Here is a 24,684-nt window from a genome sequence, read left to right as displayed (position 1 = left end):
TAGGTGTCTGCAAACAAAACATTATCAAGAACATGTGGTGATAGAGATGCATGAGAGACATGAGGAAGAGCTGCCGGGGAATATGGGGAAAACATATCTTCTTCATGAGACTTATATATGTAATATTCACTGCCCTGAAACCAATCAAGAATGTAACGTAAAAATACAGATTGGGAGAATGCAAAGATATTTGGCACTCCAAAACCTCCTTCACTTTTGCGAAGATATAGTTTATGTTTGGCTATGCGCGGCTTTTCACCCTGCCAGGGGAACAGGGAATTCCCTAGATAATTTTGATATATCAGCTTTGCACAATTTTACAGGATGCATCAGAATACAGTATGATATTTTGGGAAATATAATCAATGTTAATACTGCAGCTCTGCCCAAAAGAGACAGAGGGAGGAACTACCACATATCAAGGAGACCTAATATTTTATGAACAACAGGAGTAAAATTAGCACGATTAACTGATAAATTTGACCAGGGATCATTATGCCCAAATATTTGAAGGACAGGGGCGTATTTCTAATGGGTGCAGGGTGTGCGGTGCACACGGGCCCCCAGGTCCAGGTGGGGCCCGCACCGTACACCCTACACCCATATTATGTAAAACTTTCCTCTCTGGGGTCCCGCGTTGGGAATCTCAGCACTGCTCAAAATGCCGGAAAATGGACGCCGTGGCCATTTTTCCAGCATTTTGTGCATGAGCTGTGAGCAAATCGCCTGGAAAATAGCGGCCGCACCATTTCCCCGGTGATCTGTGCATGCGCCATAGACTCTGGGCACACTCTAGTGCCCAAAGCCTTCTGATTCTGCGGTGGCCGGCCAGCCGCATCAGTCAGCTGCCAGCAGCTGGGGTGAGAGTAGGGGGCCAGTGACGGGGGATGCACACGGTCCCCGTCCTCTCTAAAGACGCCCCTGGATGGACTGAGATGTTATTTTAAACTGGTTAAGTAATTGAAAGGGGAAAGAAGAATTAGAGCCTGTGACATGCAGCACCTCAGACTTCTGTAAATTGACTCTGTATCCCGCAAAATGAACATATCCAAAATGGCTGACATAGAGCTAAGTACATTGAAAACAAACAATAACATGTAATCTGCAAATAAACACATTTTTTAAACTGTGGAGCAAACTGCTATACCTGTGAATAAAGGGTTGGAACGAAGGGTAATGGCAAGGGGCTCCCATGCAGGGTTGTCTTAACAGCAGTGTGGGCCCTGGGCAAAGCAATGCACTGGGGCTCCCTACCCACCCATTCACGGGTCAATAAAATTAAACCCTCCTGCATGCCCATCAGACCTCCCACACATGCAGAGAGACTCTGTCTGACTGGTCTGAAGCCGTCGGATTAAGTGAAACTGGGACTGAGGTGAGTACTCGTCACCGGGGGGAGGGGGGGAGGTTAGATCAGAATACAGTGCCCCATTGGCCGGCTTATAAAATCATCACAAATTTACCAACTGGCTACAGCTGCAGGGGCCCCTACAAGCTTCGGGCCCTTGGGCAACTGCCCAACAAGCCCAATGGAAGAGATGGCCTTGCTCCCATGCCAGAGCAAACAATAAAGGAGACAATGGGCACCCCTGCCGGGCAAATACACTGTACTTGGCCTACACTGTACAGCCCCTGTTCAGCACATCCAGGTGCAAATGACAGTTATGTAAATCTGCATGGGCACATATGCATGCGCCCACTGTTATTGGTAAGCGCAGTGTGAATACATGAAAGATATGCTATGCCAGCTAACCTAGTACTCACTCTGCATCAGCTCCATTGTATAGAAGCAGAATCTCTCTCCCTCCCTATTTAACACTGGAAACTCCCTTTTCTCAACTAGCCACTCACCCCCCTTCTCGGAAACCACAACAGTAATCTAAAGAGAAACTGAAAGTAACAGAGTCATAGTGAGGCAGACACAGAGAGACGGAAGAGAGGGCTAAGACAAAAAAAGAGACAGTCAGACAGGGAGAGATCAGGATCCAGAGTTGGAGATAGAGAAGAGCGACACAAGACTATAGAATACCTAAAGAGATGGCTAAAGCATGCACCCTGAAGATTAGTCCTGCCAACAAGGAAAAGGTAAATGTGTCTATTATGGATGTCAGTAATAAATGTATACATGGGGGTGGGAGAGATAGTTCATGGTAATGTAAATAGCTGCTTTGGAAATATGTTTTTACTTGGATGTTATAGTTCTTTGTGAAAGATCAGGGGATCTACATTTACATCAGCGCAGGCACATGAATATATTTAAAGTTTTAAACAGGAAGACATTGTACATTAACTCACTGACCTGATGTACAAAGCTGTGAGCCTATACAGCGTATACCTGATTTTTACTTTGTTGGACAATTATTCCTGGCCTAGGAACATGCCGACATATATAATCATAAACGCGCCTAGGACGGTGGTAGGGTTGGTGTGAGAAGCACTGCATGAGAAAACAAGAATGTTACATTAGAAATAGGGTTTCAGAGCTCACTGTATTATGTGTTCAAGGTACAAGCAACATTTCAGACATACCATATTTAATGAGCACTAATAAATTAACATAAAGGTTTAACCATACATTTTTTACATGCTTGACATTGTAATATTGGGACTATAGGCCCATGAAACACAGACCTGTGGACATAACTAAAAGTACTCAAACACAAATCTTAATAAACAGTTTCAAGTTTAGTCTAGACATCTAAACAATCATAACACTATTCAATACATAAACTTGCTAATCACAAAGGGCAAGTTATATGACTTCAGGTGATGTTACACCGCAGGACGCATCACATATAGCTAATTAAAATATTGATCCGGAAGAACAGTGTTAAAAGGATATTCAATAATAACCCCCTAGGTGTTAGTGATGTTATCTTGCTCAGGCTTACAATTGCTCTAAGCTGATCTCATATCTTTATTTGGCAGTAGTCTAAAGGGGGCTATCCACTTAGCGATTTAGCCAAGCGATTGCACGATAATGACGTCGTTATCGTGCAATCGCTTGCAAATCGCGCATGCATCGGGCATGTTTTGGTCGGAAGCGACCAGCGATGTGCGTGCCCGCTGGTCGCTTCCGAAATTGCCCATACATGCTGGTCAACCTGACAATCTCGTCAGGTTCAGCATGTGCGGGGATGAGGGATGTGCCGGGACTGAACGAGTGAACGTTCAGTCTAGGCATATCACTAGCTATACAAACGAGAGCACGATTGCAATGTCATAATCGTGCTCTCGTTTGTATATCTACAAGTGGATTATTGCCTTTAAGGTGCCCATTCACTAGAAGACAGGCAAAAGACTGCACCATTATGACATTGTAATCGTGCAGTCGTCTGTCAGTCTGTTATGTGCCTACACTGAACGAGCAGTTGTTCAGTGTAGGCACAATCAATTATCTGCAAACATGCTGAACCTGACATTATCGTCATGTTGACCAGCATGTTTGCACGATGATAAATATCTAAAAGACCAATTTTTTAAACAATCTGCAAACGATTATCGAACGATATTGTTATCGTTCAATCGCTCATTTTAATCGTCTAGTGGATAGGTACCTTTAGTTCTGCGTGTAGGCTCAAACACAGGAAGAGTGAAAAAGAGCATCAATACTGTGCTAACAAGTTCTTATTGCTATGTTGCTTCATCAGGCCTTAATATAGTAGTTTAATTAACATTGCTGTTTACACTGGCATTCAACTAGCAGAAGCTCCTTGGTTCTTTCCCAGCAAAACCTATTTTAGTGGTTATAGGGGGTTTTCTAATACCGGGGCCCTGCAGAAATAATTAATAATGAAGAAATCCCCAATATCTTCCAAGAAGGATGTGCTGGTCCTTCTACATTTACATGGAGTCTGTCACAGAGGGCCTGACACCCACTGTTGCCTTCTCATTTCTACTTCAGGGTCCATAGGGTATCCACAGGATACCTTGGGTATAGGTGTGACGTCAGTCATCGGGCACCATAGAGTTAAGCTTTCAGCCTCCCAGGATGCACTAGGGTCCCCCTCCTATACCCCGCCCCCGAGCCAAGGCATCTCAGTTTAGTTCGGTGCCCGGCCGGAGTCGGAGGCACCTGTTAGAGAGGGGCCATGAAGAGCCCCTGAAGTTTTCGTTTTGCAGCTGTGGCTGCACATCTGGAAGTACAGCATGGACAGTCAGTCCTGACGTCCATGCTGTCTTCCCTACACCCACGCCGGTACCGATGCGGGGATGCTGGTAAGCATCTGGGGTCACAGCTAGCGGTGACCCCAGATGTTTAGGACCATGGCCGGACTCATGGGGGGCAGCAAGGTAAGCAGTGGGGTCCCGCGGTGGGTCCCCGCTGATACATGGTCCAGAAGTCCCCAGGCAGGGGGCTCCCTGGGGACTGGCTGCAGCGTGGAGCCAGGTATATAACCTGCGCTTCCACTACCCCCCTGGGACAGCGGACCACAGCAGAGCGGTAGCGCTGCGGTGTCCCGGGGGTTAAATGCATGCCAGGGGAGCGCGCCTTCCCTGTCTCACAGCCGGCGCCTCCCCCGCTGCACACAGCCCTCTCTGCAACACGCCGACTGGCCCTGTGGCAGCGCTCCTCCCCCAGGCCAGCCTCCTCTCTGCTCCTCGGCGGCCATCTTCAGAACGCATGGTGAACGCTGCTGGAAGTCTGGAAGGAGGCATCGTGGTCTGGGTCCCCCCGCATACCTCTCCTCCGCTGTGGTCAGGTCTGTGTATGCAGCGCTGTGTCCTACCAGGCTCTGAGTCTGTGTAGTTGAGTGATCAGCTCTGGTTAGTGCAGGAATTGATTTTCTTTGCATCGTATGTGACTGTGCTAGCGTCTGCTGCCTGTACTTTCCTTTCTGACTGTCAGCTTTATTACTGTCCCTGTTCTTTCTGCTAAAGCCCTTGCGGTGCGGTGCTGCAGGGTGGTCTCTCGCCATTTTAAAACAATTGGTGAGAGGGGTCACATACTTTCTACCATCATGTCTGAAAGTGATTTTCCTCCGGCTACAGTGTACTACGTGTAAAGTACCTTTAGCGGAGGGGGAGGGTAGCGCGGAGGGCATATGCCAGCAGTGTTTGTCGTTGGCGCGGCCTATTGCGGTTATAGCACCGGTACAGGAGCCGCCCTGGGCTTGTTTCGCTCAGGCGCTTACAACCTTAGTGGGCCAGTTAGCTCCGCAGCCCGCGTTTACGCAGATGGGTTTGTCCCAGCAATCAGTGGTGTCGTCACCCATGCAGGGTTTCCCAAGACAATTGGTGGTACCCCGCAGTCTCCCTATTTCCCCTCTCCCGGTTTCTCAGGAGCCGGCGTGGGTTAACTCCCTGACGAGTTCTGTACAGCACTTGTCGGATGTGTTGCAAGGGGAGTCTGTGATGCGGCCACATAAACGGCCGGTGGCGTCTCTGTCGGCTCCTTATGAGGATGACGAAGGGACGTCTGATGACGGGGAGATTCTGGATCTTTCCGATCAGGAACCTCTCCGTACTAAGGAAGCGGACGCTAGGTCCAAGGTGTATATTCCTGGACTTATTCGGGCAGTCCGCACAGCCTTGTGATTTAGGACGAAGTTCCCCCAGCGGCTAAATCCAAGTATGCCTTTTTTAAGGATGTGAAGGGTGACGCCACAGTCTTTCCTCTTTCGGGTCAGTTGGTGGACCATTTAGAGGAGGCATGGAAACAGCCTGGCAAGCGATACCAGCCGCAGAGGCGTCTGGCGGTGGCTTATCCGTTCGCGGATAATTATTTTGCTAAGTGGGAATCCCCTCCACAGGTGGATTCTCATGTGACACGTCTTGTCCGTAGTGCCACATTACCAATGCCATCCATGTCCTCCCTTAAGGATGCTACGGACCGCAAGGTGGAGATCTGCCTGAAGTCCGCTTATTCACTTGCGGGGGGGGCAGCGCGGCCGGCTATGGCCATTTGCTGGGTTGCCAGAGCTATGGAGCGCTGGGCGGATATGTTGGAGGCGTCCTTCGATTCCGGCTGAGCAGGCGGAGTTGATTGGTAATCTCCGTGATTCGGCCACTTATATCAATGAGGCGGCCTTAGACATTAGTACCCTGGCGTCTCGAATTTCTTCGGCAGCGGTGGCTGCTCGTCGCACCTTGTGGTTGCGATCCTGGAAGGCGGACGCTGATTCCAAAAAGGGTTTGGAGGCATTGCCCTTTAACGGAGAAGTTCTCTTCGGTCCAGATCTGGACAAGATTGTAGCCACACTGGCGGCAGCTAAATCGGCATGTCTCCCGTCGGCTGCTGTCCTTCTGGTTCAGGGCCATCGTCCTTTCGGTCTTATAGGGCCCAGGGCAGGCCCAAACCACAGTCTTTTCCCCGACAGGCTGGCCCCAAGAAATCGGCCAAGCTCCGGAAGCAGGCCTGGAGTACCAGACGTCCGGCACCTAAGCCAGATGACAAGCCTGCGGCCTGACGGTCCAGGCCTCCCTTTGGGGGATCCCAAAGTGGGAGGCCGCCTGCTGCAGTTCGCCCGGTGTTGGTCGGTCACCACGACAGACACTTGGGTTCTCGAGGTGGTCTCCCACGGGTATGCCCCCTCCTTCCGGCACAGACCCCCGGCTCGATTTTTCACCACGGGTCTACCATCAGACCGGAACAAGGCCACGGAGCTGCGGAAGGTCTTGCACACTATGCTCCAGGCTGGAGTTATAGTGCCTGTTCCATTCTCACAGAGGGGCCAGGGTTTCTATTCCAATCTCTTTTTGGTGCAGAAACCCAATGGGTCGTATCGTCCGATTCTCAACCTCAAAGCTCTCAACAAGTCTTTGCGGATGCCGAAGTTTCGGATGGAGACCCTACGGTCCATCATTCTGGCGCTGGAACCTGGGGACTACATGGTGTCATTGGACATACAGGACGCTTACCTGCATGTCCCTATTCTTTTGCGCCATCAACAGTTCCTCAGGTTTGCAATCTGCAGCGACCATTTTCAGTTTCGGGCGTTGCCTTTTGGCCTGGCGACAGCACCGCGTGTGTTCACCAAGGTGATGGCGGTCATGGCGGCTTCTCTGCGGCTGCAGGGAGTCCGCATGTTGCCGTACTTGGACGACCTTCTATTAGTGGCAGTATCGCCGGAGCTCCTTCTGCGTCACCTGGACCTGACCATTGCCCTACTGCACAGGCACGGCTGGTTGATAAACTGGCAGAAGTCCACTGTAATCCCGTCTCAGCGGATTCTGCACCTCGGAGCCTTATTGGACTCGGGACAGCAAAGGATCTTTGTGACGGGGAAAAGATCTCTGCCTTACAGTCGAGGGTGCGCAGTTGTCTGCACAGCCGCCGGGTGTCTCTACACTCGGCAATGAGGTTACTGGGCTCCATGGTGTCGGTGTTCGACATGGTGGAATATGCCCAGTTTCACTCCAGACCTCTGCAGCACCTAATCCTGTCCAAATGGAACGGACTGCCTCAGTCTCTAAAATCCCAGACGATAGTGCTCACCCCGGAGGTTCGCCTTTCCCTTGCCTGGTGGTTGCAGACGACCCATCTCAACAAGGGTCGTCCGTTCTGGGTACCGAATTGGGTCCTGTTGACAACGGATGCCAGTCTTTGGGGCTGGGGAGCAGTTTTGGGTCCACACTTGTTCCAGGGCAGGTGGACTCCGACAGAAGCAGAGCTTCCAATAAATATCTTGGAACTCCGAGCGGTCTTCAATGCTCTCCAGCAGGCACATCGGGTTCTCCAGGGTCGCCCAGTGCAGGTCCAGTTGGACAACGCTACCACCGTGGCCTACATAAACCGGCAAGGAGGAACCCGAAGTCGGGCAGCTCTCGTAGAGGTGTCTCGGATCCTGGTATTGGCGGAGCGCAATCTTCCGGCTATATCAGCTGTCTTCATCCCGGGAGTGCTAAATTGGGAGGCGGACTTTCTCAGTCGCCAGGACGTTCATCCGGGGGAATGGTCCCTGCACCCGGACGTTTTTCAACTGCTGGTGGACAAGTGGGGTCTTCCAGAGATAGACCTCATGGCGTCACGGCACAACAACAAGTTGCCGGTGTACGGGTCTCGCACAAGAGACGAAAAGGCGTCTCTGGTGGATGCTCTGTCCGTCCGGTGGACGTTCCGGTTCGCTTACCCGTTTCCTCCGGTTTCCCTTCTTCCACGGGTAATCCGGAAATTCAAACAGGAAGGAGGGATGCTCCTGTTGATAGCTCCCGCGTGGCCCAGACGGCACTGGTTCTCAGACCTTCAGGGTCTGTCCGTGGACAATCCTCTGCGGTTACCACTACGTCCGGACCTTCTGTCGCAGGGTCCTTGTCTTCACCCGGACCTGACTCGGCTGTCTTTGACGGCGTGGCTGTTGAGACAGCCATGTTAAGGTCCAGGGGGTTTTCCAGCTCTGTAGTGCGTACCATGTTAAGAGCTCGGAAACCATGGGCTTCGCCTTGCTTCTTTGAAGGTACAGGTTTCGGCCCTGTCTGTCTGGTTTCACCGTAGGATTGCTACAATCCCTGATGTGCGCACCTTTATGCAGGGCGTTCTGCGAATTCAGCCGCCTTTTGTTCCACCTGTTGTGCCTTGGGACTTGACTGTGGTCCTGAGGGCTCTCCAGGGACCGCCGTTTGAACCACTGGGCTCAGTGGATCTTAAATGGCTAACAGCTAAGACTGTTTTCCTTCTGGCCATAGCTTCGGCCAGACGTGTTTCTGATTTAGGGGCTCTTTCTTGTAGACCCCCTTTCTTGATTTTTCATGGGAACAGGGCAGTGTTACGCACTCGTCCTGAATTTCTTCCCAATGTTGTTTCCCAGTTTCATGTTAACGAGGAAATAGTTGTTCCGGCTTTTAACTCACCTGGTCTTTCAGTGGGTGAGGCCACTTTGGATGTTGTGCGGGCCTTGAGGACTTATGTTGACCGCACTTCTTCGTTTAGGAAGTCGGACGCCTTGTTTGTCCTCTATGGCTTCCGTAAAAAGGGTTGGCCTGCTTCAAAGCAAACTTTGGCAGCCTGGATCCGTATGGCTATTTCTGAAGTTTATCTTCATGAAGGCCTGCCGGTTCCTCCTTCTGTGAAGGCTCATTCCACTAGGTCTGTGGGTCCTTCGTGGGCAGCTCGACGTGGTGCCTCTGCAGTCCAGATCTGCAAGGCTGCTACGTGGTCCTCTGTCCATACCTTCGTGAGGTATTACAGGTTTGACACCTTCGCCTCTCAGGACGCTTCCTTCGGGCGGCGGATTCTCCTTTCAGCACAGGAGCGTCCCCACCCTTAAAGGATACTGCTTTGGGACATCCCCAAGGTATCCTGTGGATACCCTATGGACCCTGAAGTAGAAAATATGAGATATGGTAAGAACTTACCTTTGTTATCTCTATTTCTACGAAGTCCATAGGGTTCCACAGGACTCCCGCCCTGTCGCACCTGTGCTGCAGATGGGCTTTGCTCTGGTCACTGGTTTTTCCATCTTCCTCTGGTGAGAATGTGATTCTTGTGTGTATCCAGATCTTTTTTCTCTCTCTTCCTTCTCCTCCTCCGGCCTATGGCTTGGTACAAAACTTTGATGCCTTGGCTCGGGGGCGGGGTATAGAAGGGGGACCCTAGTGCATCCTGGGAGGCTGAAAGCTTAACTCTATGGTGCCCGATGACTGACGTCACACCTATACCCAAGGTATCCTGTGGAACCCTATGGACTTCGTAGAAATAGAGATAACAAAGGTAAGTTCTTACCATATCTCATATTTTCTCAAACGTACAACGGCGTAAACATCACTAACATCAACGCAGATCAGGCAGCTACGCAGCTTGTAAGTCAAGTCTGACCTGCCTCATATACTACGGCTCTCCTGACATGCAGAGAGCTCTCATACTGCAAAGGTGATTGCAGTTGTTAATTTATGCATGCCCATGAAACAGAGGGCCTGATTCAGAGCCGCTTGTAAGCGGACAATCGTTCGCTCTGAGCGATGTTCGCACAACTGCGCATGTGTATGGGTCGTAATGCGCATGCGCAAACCAGTCATTGCGGTCGGAAATCGTGCGCTCGCAAAACAGCGAGGGGCTAATTTGATTGATAGAATGTACCGTTTGTGGGTGGTAACAGGGGAAGGTGCTTGAAAACGGGGGAGTGGAGATCCGAACACAGGCGTGCCTAACGGTCAAAAGGGCGTTTAATGGGAGTGCATAATTAGTAAAGGAGCGTCATCGACCACGTCACTTGGTTGTCTTTTAGCCTGAACTGCTCGCAGTGATAACGGGAAGAAAATCCTACCACAAGCACTGCAAGCAGTTCAGATGCCTTTCGATGTTCCCGATTCATCTAATAAATACCGGAGATGACGTGTGATGCGAACGGCAAAGGGGTGTCTTTACAAAATAGCGAGCGCATTTTTCGCTCGCTCAGACATAGAGGCGTCAACAAACTGCAAAGAGCGAGCGCTCAATTTAAATAGGCGGCCCCTTTTTTGGAACGACCGTCCACAAATAGCGTCCGGCTCTGAATCAGGCCCAGAGTTTAAACTGTCCTGACACACCTGTGTCTTCCTAGCCATCCCTTTTCCTCCCCCAAAAGCTGACTACATGTCACTCACTTTGTGAGTGAAACCTCTGTGTGAGCATAATCACAATACAATCTCTGTGCGTGCGCAGTGTGGCATTTGTGAATGCACAATGGCAAACAATAATTTGATCTGCGTCAATATCGGCATTGTGTAAATCTCTGAATAAGGCCCGTACCTGTACAATGCAATGCAATTCAAGGGGGCAAATACATTTATTATGTTTACGTGCAGGGTAAATACTGGCGGCTTTTGCATGTAGCCCACAAATGCTGGGCAGCTTTATTTTTACACTGCAAGTTAGATTTGAGTCTGGACACGACCCTCCGAAATCTAAAGGTGGGTACACAATTGACAGTTATATCTGCAGATGATGGTCGTTCATACACACAGAACGGCCATCATCTGCTTGTGCCCTCGGGTCCCAGCGGCCGGGGGGCGGGACCCAGCGGGCGGGTCGGGGGCGTGTCCCACCCCCCCTCCTCGCGGCTGCCGCTGTGTGTGTACGGGCGATCTGCAGACATATCTGTCCATTGGCTGTGCAGCACAACCAAAACAATATGTCAGTGAATGCCGACGTTCACCGACATATTGCGGGTACACACTGCCCGACGGGCAGCAGATACATTGGCTGATCAATTGATCGGCCAATGTATCTGTCAGTGTGCACCCAGCTTAACTCTCTCACATTTTACATCTGCAAGATACACAGTTACTAGCTCGTTCTCGCTCTATCCACAAATCTGAATCAGGGCCAGAGTTTCCATCTTTAGCTACACCACTGGCTATTTAGAAAACTTCCATAGTTCCCCGGGACACTCTGCAGATGATCCAGTGCACCCACAGACATTATTTGATATAGTGGGCATGATTCTGAGTTGCACGAAAGTTTGACGCATATGCAAACACATTGTGTTCTCATAAATACATGCTGATCAGTAGTATCTCTGCGTATACTGTACTGGCCGTAATTCTGCGTACATGCCCAGGGCAAATAATACTTGTGATTGCCCTTTTGCCTGAGTACGACTGTACTGTAGTTGCTCAAGGTTGTATATGATCAGCTATGGAGCACAAGCAGTGCTAAAAATCTCAAGATCCGTCTGCAAAACAAAGTTACATATAACTCTAACTCAGGCTCAATGTCAGCCGGCCTTGAAGCGCTACAGTCCCCATCTTATTATGTTTACTGAATGTCATAATATTGAGGGGGGTTTTGCATTCAAAATTAATTTGAGAAAAAACCCTAAACTTCAAAATGCTTATAAAGGCTAGAGAATAGCATGAATAGATCCAACATGCAGGGAGATATTCATTTATTTCCAGGGGCTCAAATTTCCAAGGAAATATTACTTTAAACCAAATTGTACCTAGATATTAAGGTCAGTTTGCAACTAGGAGTATACAGTTCAGTTAGCCATTTTTGGTCTGAACCGATATTAGCGGGAATGCTATATATTATTTCACTTGGAAATGATTGATTCAAATCACTGTTCTATCTCTCAGCTCCCTTGCCCATCCAACCTGCTCAAAAGACTTATCTACACCCCCTTACACAACCTATTGCAGTGTTCTCAATTTCATGGGCACGCCACATGGCTTTTTTTACTTGTCATTCTGCACTATCCTGCTCCTGGAGTCTGACGGCCAGCATCAGAGTGGCGCTGCTCTTACGTTACTGTGACAGGCACAGTAACAGAGTAATGGAAACTATAAAAAGGAAATATAGACTTTTTATGGGTGCTTTCCTACCCTTACTTTTAGCTACATCACATTTATTTATATATGAATAGCATGCATACACATGCACACAATTACAGTATATTAATTATTAACTCATCAGTAACAAGGGATGTTTCACAGAAACAGGGTATTATGGTGGGTACACACTGACAGATATATTGGCCGATCAATTGATTGTCCAATATATCGTTACCTGATCGGCAAGTGTGTACAAACGATATGTCTGTGAACGATGTTGTTCACAGACATGTCGCGTCGGCTGTGCTGCACAGCCGATGCCCAATATTTTTGAAGATATATTGGGGCATCGTGCAGTGTCTATGGGCGACCAGCCGACCAACAATTGGTTGGCCGCTCAGCGTATCACCTGGAGGCCGGGTTATTCAAATAATATTCCTTGGCATGGGGCAGAATCCAGCAGGCAGCAGCTGTCATCGGAAATTTGACAGGTGAGTAGTTGGGACTGGGACACTGTTGGAGGTGAGGCAGGTATCGGGTAGAGGGAGCTGTCGGTGGGAGCCCTGCCCAGCTAGAACTGTGACCTGTGGGGAGTGGTGGGGGGAATATAATCATAGGGAGGCACGGTCAGAGGAAGCTGACGAGCCCCAACCAGCGTGAGCAGTGCCAGTGAGTGATGTTCGAGAGCAGGGAACAGTGCCAGTGATGTCCGGGAGCAGTGCCAGTGATGTGCGGCAGCAGGGTGACAGTGAGTGATGTGCGGGAGCAGGGGGACAGGGAGTGATGTGCGGAAGCAGGGGGACAGTGAGTGATGTGCGGGTGCAGGGGCATAGTTAGGGGCCCATTTATTAATGATCGCATTTTACAATGCGATCAGGGCATCCAGTACCGCCCATGATCGCATTGCAAAATGCGATCATACCGGCTGAATGTATGTAGCGGCACTTGCAGGGAGACGGGCTCCGAAAGGAGCCTGTCCCTGCGATGCGGCCGGAGTGCATGCGGGACTGCTGCGCATGCGCAGTCCCGCGTACTGCACTTGAGCTGGGAGATCCCTCCGCCGGCAGAAATGCGGTAAGTGCCCATAGGCTACAGCGGCTAATGCTGTCTTCAGATAGCGATAGCTGCTGGGGCCAATATTGGGAATGCTTCGCATTCCCGATATTGATACATTTGGCAGCATCGCATCCCCCATAGAAACCTATGGGGGAGGCGGCTGCCGGCGGCAATGGAGGGATCGCAGCACGTATCGGAGATAGCTGCTGCGGTCCCTCTTTCATACATCCGGGGGATACTTAATATTTGAGGTAAACCCCTGAAAACAGGTGTTTCCGGGGAATTTACCTCAAATTAACTTTGATATATGGGCCCCTTAGTGCCTTGTTCCCTGTCAGCAGGAGCTATGAAATGGGAGGTGCGTGCGGGATCGTCCGGAGGCTGCAGTTGTGACTTGGAGGAGTGAAGTAGGAGGTGTGCGGGTGCCGGAGCTGTGACCTCTGGGGAGTTGGTTTTCTCCATTCACGCTGCCGGGTGCTTATCAGTTATCCTTGTGTGCCTGCATCAGCTACACTATGCGTTATTTTCAATTTGGTGTCTGTGTTGCTTTACCTCCATGTGCCCAGTTCTGTTTGCCAGGTACCTGTATGTATGTATGAACAACATAGGACATACAGAGCAAGGCTGAAAAGCAGTCAGTCACTCTTTGCCTGCTCTGTTATACTGTATGAGACACACCTCCATCCTAACATAGCAGCCTGCTGCAGAGGAGTCAGGGACATGATAGACATATGTGCTTAAGTATAAACCCTCTGATATTTCATTTACATAATTCACTTTAGAAATGTGCAGTCTTCAGTATTTTTAATTGTGGCTTTACCAGGCCAAGTCCCTCCCTAGTTATTGCAGGTTACATCACAGTGGTATAATGTCCAGCTTCAATAGTATGGGGCCCATTTATCAAAGTGTATTTGAGGTATAATCCCTGAAAAAACCTGTTTTCGTTGTTTTACCTCAAATATTAAGTATCCCCCGTATGTATTAAGGAGGGACCACAGCAGGTATCTTCGAATCCCTGCAACTCCTTCCCATAGGAAGGAGCGGGAATCCGAGAACAAGTGCCGTCTGAAGAGGGCGCTTGTTCTTGGAAGCAAACTTCGAAAACTTCCAGTTTTCGAAGTTTGCTGAATATCAGGTGGTCCTGATGAATCACCCGGTAACCTAAATATGCGCAAACTAGCGTTTCCGCATGGAACCCGGGCCATTTATCGTTAGCTGAATAGGCCCTTATTTCATTTCCATGTGTGCTCTTCAATAGGCCAGCCCACTATGTAAATTGATCGGCCAATATATCGTGCCAGTGTGTACAGACAATATGTCTGTGAACAATGTCATTCACAGACATATCGCATTGGCTGTGCACAGACATATTGCATTGGCTGTGTTGTCCATAGGCAAGTGTGTACGGGCGATCAGCCGATCACCCGTACACAGGGGTGCAGAGAAGGGGGGGGAGCCACGAGCGGTTACTACTTACCTGACTCCGGCACAGCTCCCCATCCACAGCAGCCCAGCACATGCTGCTGTGTGCTGGGCTGCACTGAGAGACTGTCCAAGGCTGCTAAAGCAGCACCCCGAGCAGTCTCCTATGCCAAAGGGGGGAGCGATCACATTGGCTGTGCGCCGGGCTGAGGGGAACACAGCGCCCCCCTCCCCAGCGCCGCAAATTTTTGTTTCTTCTTTTTTTCCGAAGGGGGTGTGACCACGTAGTCTGCAATTAGGCCACGCCCCCTGCCTGCACCCCAGCCGCCGAGACCCGCTACAGCACAGATGATGTTCGTTCAGTGTGTATGAACGATCATCATCTGCAGATATATCTTTCAGGTGTGTACCCACCTTAAGATTTGGCTCATTTCACAAAGTCGATCTGCCAGTGTGTACGGAGTAAAAGATTAATTGGCCAATGTCCTCACAACAGATATATCTTTAGATGGCAATAACGGTTGTTCAGTGTGTATGAACAGCCATCATCTGCAGACATAGATGCAGATCGGTTGATCTGCAGATGTATCTTTCAGGTGTGTACACAGCTTTAGAGCATAAGTACAATACACAATCACACACCATAGCATAGACAGGTGTGATAGGACAGATAAGAGGGGCAAGGTTAGGTATGTATCAATCCTGCACTAGTACAGTCAAGAAACAACAATGTACAGTAAATGGAAAGGTTGTGCATTACCTGGTGGTTTCAAGTGGCACTTCTGTTTTATTATTATAAGTAGTAGTAGTGGTAGTGTTATTAGTATTTCTTTTATACTTTCACATGCAAAATGTATTCTTAGTTACATAATTGCACTGCACAAAGTAAAGCTTATAGATAATTTGTTTATTTGTATCAAATAGGTGGATGGATTCTCTAAAAATCTTTACAATCAGGTAACATTAACAAAAATAATATTTTCTCTTTCTACATAATGAATCCCCTCAGGTTGTGTTCTGTTTATTGTGAAGGCATCTAGCTAAGGGCTATATTCAATATGGGAGAGAAAAGTCCGTGCTGGACTTTTCGCTCCACATCGGAGGTTAGAGTGGGGATAAAGTATCGGGCCCCGTATTCAATTTAAAAGGAGCAAAAACGGGACCCGGCAAAATTGGATGTGCGAAAATAACAGGAATTTTCAGGAAATGTACCTGGGACTCCCCTAAAGATGTCCAGACATGGGGGATCACTATGGGTACCCCCTTTTTTGCCTGCTGAAGGAAGTCGGGGTTTGTAATAGCCGCGGCAGGTGCATATTTGCGGCTATGAAGAAGTGGTGAAGAATAGCACTTAGTTTTTGTTTTGTTTTTTTAAATAACTATTCCTATCAAATTTGGGGTAAATGAAAATGGGGGGAAGCATATTTTTAAATCCCTAAAGTGCATTTTGAAAATTCTTCAAAAATGCACCTGCCACTACCACCCGCATTCTTTTAAACACCTGCCGCATAATTGGGGCGGTACACCTGTCAAACCGCAACGCAGGTGTCCTAAGGCGAGCTCAGGGAGGACAGAAACCTCCCGTGGAGCAGAAGGACATTAATTTCGTTATTTAAAAACCTGTTCCCGATTTTTTTTTACCTCAAAATTAAATACATTTTTTTTGGGTGTCCCTATATTTCTTTAAAACTTTTTTTTACACAGTTCATTTTTAGTGGCTATTCCCAGGGATGCAGGCTATTTTTTTTAAGCCTGCACCCCTAAACCCCAATTGTGCACTTTTTTTCGCCATGTAAAACATGGTGAAAACTTATCCCTGTTTTTTTTCTCAAAGACTGTTCACACCAGTGAAAAGTCTTTGAAATTGAATACGGGGATAATTCAAACATGCGAAAATGACGCCTTCCGACTTTTCGCAGCCAAATTGAACATGGCCCTAAGTAGATCTTTTGGAAGCTTAACTTTCTCATATTGTATTTATCTGTATTTGCTACTGTAGTTACAGTACTTGTTTCATCTGCCCAGTTAACCTCCTACCTGTGCTGGTTTAATAGACAGACCACTGTACAGATACACTACTCTTTAAGGATTAAGCAATGGGATTGCTGAAATTTAAAGCAACCCACACACAGGCAGTTCCAGTACAAGTCTGTCTGGATACCAATTAGCCACATATGTCATCTTGCGTATGTGAGACAATAGATGAAAGAGATCCATTTATTGTAGTGAGACAATAACAGTTATTGACCAATGCGATTTTCTTAAGTTCTTGATCAGATTTTGGTTTGGGTTGCTGGTCATACACTATCAATGAAATCTGAGAAATAGCTTAATACAGACAAATTGTCAAAATCACTCACTGGGATAGATTCAATTAAGCGCGAGGTGACGTGATACATTGCTGTGATTATGTAATGTGAATTGTGCTGGTTTTTGCTCACACCTCTATGGGGTGGAAGCAAAATGAGGCAGGCTTTCTTCCCAGGCAACACATTTTATTAGTATGTTAGATTCTGACAGAACCTCACAGCTAATTAAATCTCCCCCATTGTGTAGACAGATTAACTTTCAGTCAACACTGCATCACTTCATTTATATACCTCAAGTATTACTGTAGAGCTATTTTAACATATATCTTATTCATTACAACATACAACCCAATTTATCTCTTGCATGACCAGACCAACACTGAGGTACAGGGTCGGACTGGCCCAGAGGGTTACAGGGGAAATCCCTGGTGGGCCCCACTGCCTGAGGGCCCACCCCCTCCTCTAGGGGTGGAGCAGGGCCATGGATAAACTTGGGTGCTTGATTTCTTTCTATGGAAACTACACTAAGATTAGCCCTCCTACCGATCAAAGTGGATGGTGCTGACACATTCCTTCCCCTCTTTTATAAAGGGGCCCTGTTCTTTGCATGTCCTCTCTAATGGTTGGTCAAATCCATCTGTTTTGGCTGGCCACACCCCCCTCTAATGGCTAGCCACACTCCTTAAGCTTGGGCTCTTACCATTGCATTCCCAGGTGTGCCCCTCATGCCCCAGTCCGACACTTGGTACAGCTCTGGGCTGTCTGAGCCTATAGGCCTTATTTGACGGGTCCATCCATGTCTATTACTTGATATATCTCCCAAAACAAATGTTTTTTCCATTACACACAGCTTTATGACCAAAAACACTGCATTGATAAAAAGAGCAAGATTAACTGATACTGCAGTCATTGCTGCTGAGAGAAATACAGATAAGAGTAATTGCTGTGCAAATATGGCAGTGACTTTAAAAACATACCTTTCTTTATAGGGCAGTCACAAACATTGCTACACACCTTGTATAATTGTACAACCATGTCGCCCCATTGTCATATCTATTATACAGCATTCTATCATAGCATTGTTTTGACACTGAGAATCTCTCTACAGGTCCAGAGCTTCCTGTCTGAAATTGTGCCGGAAAAGATTCAGTACCTGGATAAACTTCTGAAGGTCATTAGGGATATGTTTGTCGGACGGGTTTTACAATGTGCTGTCCATTCACACTATACCACTTACAAACTCATGCATACCAGTCATACAAACAATAGTCATACCACCTTTACTCAGTTTTAACCTAATAGATGGCAGTTTTTGTTGACGTTTACTAGTAACTTTTCTAAAAATCATGGTAAATAATACACCAATTCTGCAGGTCTCTTAACTAATTCTAGCTATGTGGCTAACAAATACAAACATTCAGTTTAAAGTGCATTTTGAATGCTTACTGTGCCTGATTCAGAGATGGTTGGTAATGCAGCAGCAATTACAACAGCGGTTACGGAAATATGCGAATGCTAATCTCAGTCTTCCCTTTGTGAGTGACCGAGTGTACGAGCGATAAGACGCCCTCTTTCTGCCTCCGTCATCTTTGCAATTGCAACGGAAATTGTAAACACTCTTAACATCGGTCGCACCATCAACATTTGCGGTAGCCTAGGGTCTACTCTAGCTACTCTTCTCTAATCCAACTGACCATGGCCTCTGAAGCATTGTAACTACGCTTTGGAACGCAGCTGTTTCCAAACACACCCATGACACTCCTATATCACACCCATGACACTCCCATATAACGCCCATGACACTTCCATATCACGCCTATGACACTCCTATATCACACCTATGACACTCCTATATCATGCTCATAACACTCCTATATCACGCCCATGACACTCCTATATCACGCCCATGACACTCCTATATCACGCCCATGACACTCCCATATAACGCCTATGACACTCCTATATCACACCCATGACACTCCCATATCATGCTCATAACACTCCTATATCATGCTCATGACACTCCTATATCACACCCATAACACTCCCATATAACGCCCATGACACTCCTATATCACGCCCATGACTTTCCTATATCACTCCCATGACACTCCCATATCACGCCCATGACACTCCTATATCACGCCCATGACACTCCCATATCACGCCCATGACACTCCTATATCACACCCATGACACTCCCATATCACGCCCATGACACTCCCATATCACGCCCATGACACTCCTATATCACACCCATGACACTCCCATATCATGCTCATGACACTCCCATATCACGCCTATGAAACAACCGTTTTTTTGCAATCACTTGTGGTGCATACATACGGTCAGATAACCAGGACAATATAACTGATAACGATATAGTTTGTTCATTTATATTGTCCATTTTTTAGCCCCAAACAACCATCGATGCGCGGGCACGGATGGTCAATATCGATCATCATCCGTGCATGCAGGCCAGCCTGGCCGATATCGACCAGGTTAGCCTGTTTACTATAGGGACCTGCGATCGTTGATCGAGGGTCGTTATAGTAGTTTGGCGGTTGGTGCATGTGCTGGATGTTCGATATAGAACATCCAGCACATGCAGGACAATCAGACAATGATATCTGATCGTTGTCTGATCGCCCCGTGTGTACGGACCATTAGGTCACCTTCCAATGTCCACCCTGATTCTCCCAGGGATTGCAAACCCCTTCTCAAATTTTAGTGATGCCGTACACAATTGCAAACGCCACCAGACACTTGGGTTCACTCGACTGTGGGAACATCGACACTGCACCCGTCTCTGAATCAGGCCTACTGTGCGCTAAACACTGCCGCTGGTAATATTATATCATTAATATATGTGCTCATGGTAGTTTTATATGGGCGCCTTCATGACTGTAACATAAAATCTGCATATTGATTTATACATAAACTTACAACAAATCGTAGTAAAGCCATTAAGACCTGCAAGGTTTCTCCTAGAGATGCACAAGCATATTGCAGCGCTTTGTAGTTGGTGGCCTGACAATTTTTTCCTCCACAGAGTGATCTCTTTACTGTCAAGGACCTGACAACACTTCATTCTGAGCTGAACATTCCCATTCCTGACCCTCCCACTCCTGAGTCTGAGGTGAGAGTCATGGGACAGGAATGTAAGACGAGACTACAGTTATGGGGGTATGGGAGGGTGTGAAAGAAAAAAAGTATTTGGGTGCCAGATAATTTTCAAGGGACACAACTGTGGCGGGTTGTCCAAGTGAATAACAGCAATTACTAGGGGTGACAATGAAATACAGGCCAGAATGTCACATGGGCCTAGAAAAATACATTTGTGTCATGGCAAAGATGAACACAGCTATCTCAGTATTAGGCTAGGCTCGTGCATTGGGCCTGGAACTGTCAGGGTGGATCAGTGTTTTCTTGTCTATCACATGAATCATGAAGTACGGTAAATGTTTATTTTCTTCTCAGGACTCCAAAATGGAAACAGACAAAGAAGAAAAGAAAGGTAAGTACTCTCACTTGCATCTTTCTAATACTGAGTTTTAGCTAGGATATTTACATGTGCTTTTTGGATTTCACAGTTCCAAAATGTGGATTTTTGAAGGAGAATGAAAAGCTGCAGAAAATACAGAACATTGTCCAACCTGAGATAAGAACTTTAAGAGAAGGTCTTGCTTTGGTAAGACTGACATCAGTGACCTAGGGGTGCTATTGTCATGTGAGTGGCACTCACAGCATGTCACTATTTCTCTCTTTTAGATTATCACTTGGATGCATCATGTAATTCCAAGAATTGAGGATGGAAATGACTTTGGAGTTTCAGTACAGGTACAGAAATCTTAATTTGCATATATAAATTAATATATTAAAAGTGTTACTCAACATAGAGAAAGAGATACAAGCATTATAAGGAAATGCTCTAAGGTCCTGATTCAGAGATGGACACAGTACTGTGCTAAACTATGCTAATGCCTGCAGGAGGCATCTGAAGAAAAAAAAGATGCCTCCAGCCGACGTTCGCAGATCTGAGGGCTGCGTCTGAAGACACAGCATTGGAGATTGTAGGTTGCGATGTTTCCGGCTGAAGCTTACTCAGACTGGCCGCCTTCTGCCGCTTGCAAGGCCAGGAAATCTTCATCCGCAAATCCTGGCCTCAGCATTCCCAGAAAACGGGGGTGACACTCCCCCATTTCCTGGAACGCAGGCCAGCAACACCCCCTCCCTGTCCCCAAATGGGCCACAGCATGTCACTCGTTCTGCACATGCACAGACCCCATCGGTTTACGTACATCTCTGAATCAAGTCTATAGAGAATGAAAATAAGTTATTTGAGCACATTTTTATGTTTTTGACTTTCTTTATATATCAGGAGAAGGTATTAGAACGTATAACAGCCTTAAAGACTAAAGTGGAGACATCTCAGACCAGCATCTTCAAGTAAGGACCAGTGTTCCCACTCTATTCTAGTTACCTGACTAGGAGGATTTCCCTTTATCTAGTATGCTTTGGTGGCTTCATCGTTATGTGATTGGTATTCTCAGCATGAATCTGAAGGCATATGGTGCATACATACGGTCAGATAAAAAGGACGATATAAACGATAACGATATTGTTTGAACATTTATATCGTCCTTTTTTTAACCCCTCCAACGACCAAATGGTCGATGCGCGGGCACGGATGGTCGATATCGACTATTGTCCGTGCATGCAGGCCAACCTGGTTGATATCGACCAGGTTAGCCTGTTTACTATAGGGACCCGCGATCGTTGATCATGGGTCATTACGTCGTTTGAGGGTTGGTGCATGTTGCTGGATGTTCGATATCCAGCACATGCAGGACGATCAGACAACGATATCTGATAGTTGTCTGATAGTCCCATGTGTACGGGCCATTAGACTCAGATTCGGTTGAATGTGATGTGCCACCAATCATCTCAAGTTTTCCTGTGCACCCCTTGCGATGTGGATGGCTGCGACATGCTGCTGCAAAATGGCATATCGCAGCCATCAAGATTTGAGAGCGCCCTGTAATACCTTATAATTTCTCATGGTCTGACCCCTACTTCAGTACATTGTGTCATACTTTTATATGTGCAAATATTGACTGTTTCCATGCATCAAATTCCCCATTACTTTTCTGTTTGTGTCACACTGCATGGATTTGTGAACTACTTCTATGGTGCTGGTGGGTGACATGTTTTTGTGGTATCAGGTACTTCACAGAAAGGGGAGATGCAGTTGCTAAAGCTTCAAAAGAGACCCATGTGGTGAGAAAATGTTATCGTATACACTAGTACTATCATATATCTTCTATTCTCATTCTTTCGTACTGAGGGCCTGATTCAGTAATGATCGCTATTGTGCTCGCAACTGCGAATTTACACAGAACACACCTGTGAATATATGCTAATGCTTACAAAACACTGCCTACATAAAGACGCCACTGCTGCTTTCTCACATCCGTCCGCTGTTGCTCTTCTGTGTAAATATCGGTACCATCGACGTACATCGACCACTCAGGCAGCGTTTACACCAGGTCTGACCTGCCGCAGACACTGCAAGTCTCTGCGCATGCAGTTTGCTCTCAAGCTGCGTATGCAATCTCAGTGGCTAATTTATGCACACCCAAGCATTGATGTTCAAACGGACAGGTACGTCTGTGTTTTTCCTACCACTCCCCCGTCACCACCCCCAAACGCTCACAGCCTGTCACTCACTCTGCAATGGTTTCTGCGTCCGTAATCACAGTATAATCGCAGTGCACGCACAGTGTGGCTTATACGCATGTACAATGGCTTAACAATCGCTCCATCTGTGTACGTAGTTGCACTTGCTATCGCTGCTGAATCAGGCCCTGAGACTAGTATCACTTAGTGTTCCTCCTCCATTTTCATGTTCTACTGACCTGTTTTTTTTTTTTTTTCTACACCTTTCATTCATGTGTCTCCTGCTTACAGACTACTTATATGTTCTGTATATGTTCTCTGTTTTCCTCAACCCAGATGGACTACAGAGCTCTGGTCCATGACAAAGATGAATGTGCCTTTGTAGATCTAAGACTAACTCTCATTGATGTCAGAAATATCTATGTGAGTTTCAACTTATTTACATCTAAATATCATTGCTCAGCCAGTATGTCTATGAGAAAATGGCTACTCATTATTTACATTTCTTTGTAGCTGGGAAAGGGATACAGATATATCCTCATTTGGGTGTCTTTTACAGTTGACGTAAACATAGATAATAGTTTTATATATAATAGTATAGTTATTTTACTCATAAAATCATTTAGCAATATTATACAAATGCTGCCATAATGCTACGCAAGTCCTTCTCATATCTTTAACTAAAAGTTTTTATTATTTTTCTTACATGTTATAGGTACAAAATTGATTTAATGACATATGCAAGCGTTTGCTATTTACGCTCTGTAGTAATGTATACATAGTACTTTCTGTCCTTTAATGGGCATGCTCACCAAAGCCAGCCCCCTCCATCCCATTACATACTTAGGGGTCTATTTACTAAGCAGTGTTAGGAGACAGAGTGAAAAGTGATAAGAAAGTGATAAGGTGCCAGGCAATCAGCTCCCAACTGTCATTTTTCAAACACAGCCTGTGAGATGACAGTTGGGAGCTGATTGGCTGGCACCTTATCACTATTCACTCCTAACACTGCTTAGTAAATAGACCCCTTAATCTTATCTAGCTATATCATGCAGTGAAAAGAGAGGGAAAGTTGACCACTGGAGAAGTTTCCCGTAGCAACCTATCAGCTTAGAAGTAGAATTTATCAAGTACATTCTATATGATAGGTAGAAGCTGGTTTCTTGCTATGGGCAACTTCTCCACTGTTCCACTTCTCCACTTTTTTCACTGTTTGATACATCTCCCTCCTGTCTTAAAAATTTTGATCAATAAATAAATACATTGCAGCAATATAGCTTAAAGCGTACATTTAATTACCTTGTCAGTCTTTAATATAACACTCATAATAGACCATAGCATTCCCAAAGAGATGTCTTTGCTCTTGCCATATAAATCAACTTTACTTTGATAGATGCAACCAGTGACGTCACAAGGGGGGTGCGGGCCGCACCCAGGTGTCACCCACCGAGGGATGACACCAAGGTACCGACTCCTCTGACCCTCAGTGACAGGAGCCAGGTGCTGCACTGTAGCATTAAGTGCAGCACTCAGCTCCTGTCACAGTGAGGGAACCGGCACTGCACCCACCACCCCCCCGAGCTATAATGCCGAACGGGGGTTCGGCCGTAATGCCACATCACCTACCGACGAGGCCACGCCCATTTTTTTGTCGCCATACAGTTCCATCGCACGCACTTTGTCACTGGATGCGCCATGGCCTGATGCTGGCTGGTCCAGCCTGAAGACCTGGCTTAGATCTAGATCCAGATCAGATCCTCGAGTCTAGATCCAGATCAGATCCTAGTTTCATTTATCTGATACTATCTTGAAAATGATATATAGAATTTGATTGGCTACTCTGGACAACACAGTAACTTTTGTAACTTTAGTAAATTTAGCCCTATGTCTCGGGATGTAGTCAGGATCCCGATGGTCATAATGGCGATAGAATGCCAACAGTCACAATACCAACAGCGGCATCCAACAGTCACAAGCCTGACACATTCCGACGGTGAGTTTTAGGGTTAGGTTTAGACATAAAACAACG

General features: G+C 47.0%; 1 protein-coding gene across 1 annotated transcript in view; it reads left to right on the top strand.

Annotated features, from left to right (window-relative positions):
• The first annotated feature begins 1,866 nt into the window (after positions 1 to 1,866).
• Positions 1,867 to 24,684, top strand: part of PSME2 (proteasome activator subunit 2) — a 30,253-nt gene continuing 7,435 nt past the window's right edge. Inside the window, exons 1-10 of the mRNA XM_088470252.1 lie at positions 1,867 to 2,085; positions 15,592 to 15,624; positions 18,085 to 18,147; positions 20,029 to 20,115; positions 20,457 to 20,493; positions 20,570 to 20,667; positions 20,748 to 20,816; positions 21,358 to 21,425; positions 22,202 to 22,256; positions 22,992 to 23,078. Coding sequence (XP_088326378.1) covers positions 2,038 to 2,085; positions 15,592 to 15,624; positions 18,085 to 18,147; positions 20,029 to 20,115; positions 20,457 to 20,493; positions 20,570 to 20,667; positions 20,748 to 20,816; positions 21,358 to 21,425; positions 22,202 to 22,256; positions 22,992 to 23,078 — 645 coding nt within the window. The 5' untranslated portion in view covers positions 1,867 to 2,037. The remainder of the gene's footprint in view (positions 2,086 to 15,591; positions 15,625 to 18,084; positions 18,148 to 20,028; positions 20,116 to 20,456; positions 20,494 to 20,569; positions 20,668 to 20,747; positions 20,817 to 21,357; positions 21,426 to 22,201; positions 22,257 to 22,991; positions 23,079 to 24,684) is intronic.

Source organism: Taudactylus pleione, unplaced genomic scaffold (genome assembly GCF_031769625.1).
Source record: "Taudactylus pleione unplaced genomic scaffold, aTauple2 ptg000095l, whole genome shotgun sequence".
Taxonomy (NCBI): domain Eukaryota; kingdom Metazoa; phylum Chordata; class Amphibia; order Anura; family Myobatrachidae; genus Taudactylus; species Taudactylus pleione.
This window is presented reverse-complemented; position numbering and strand designations above follow the sequence as displayed.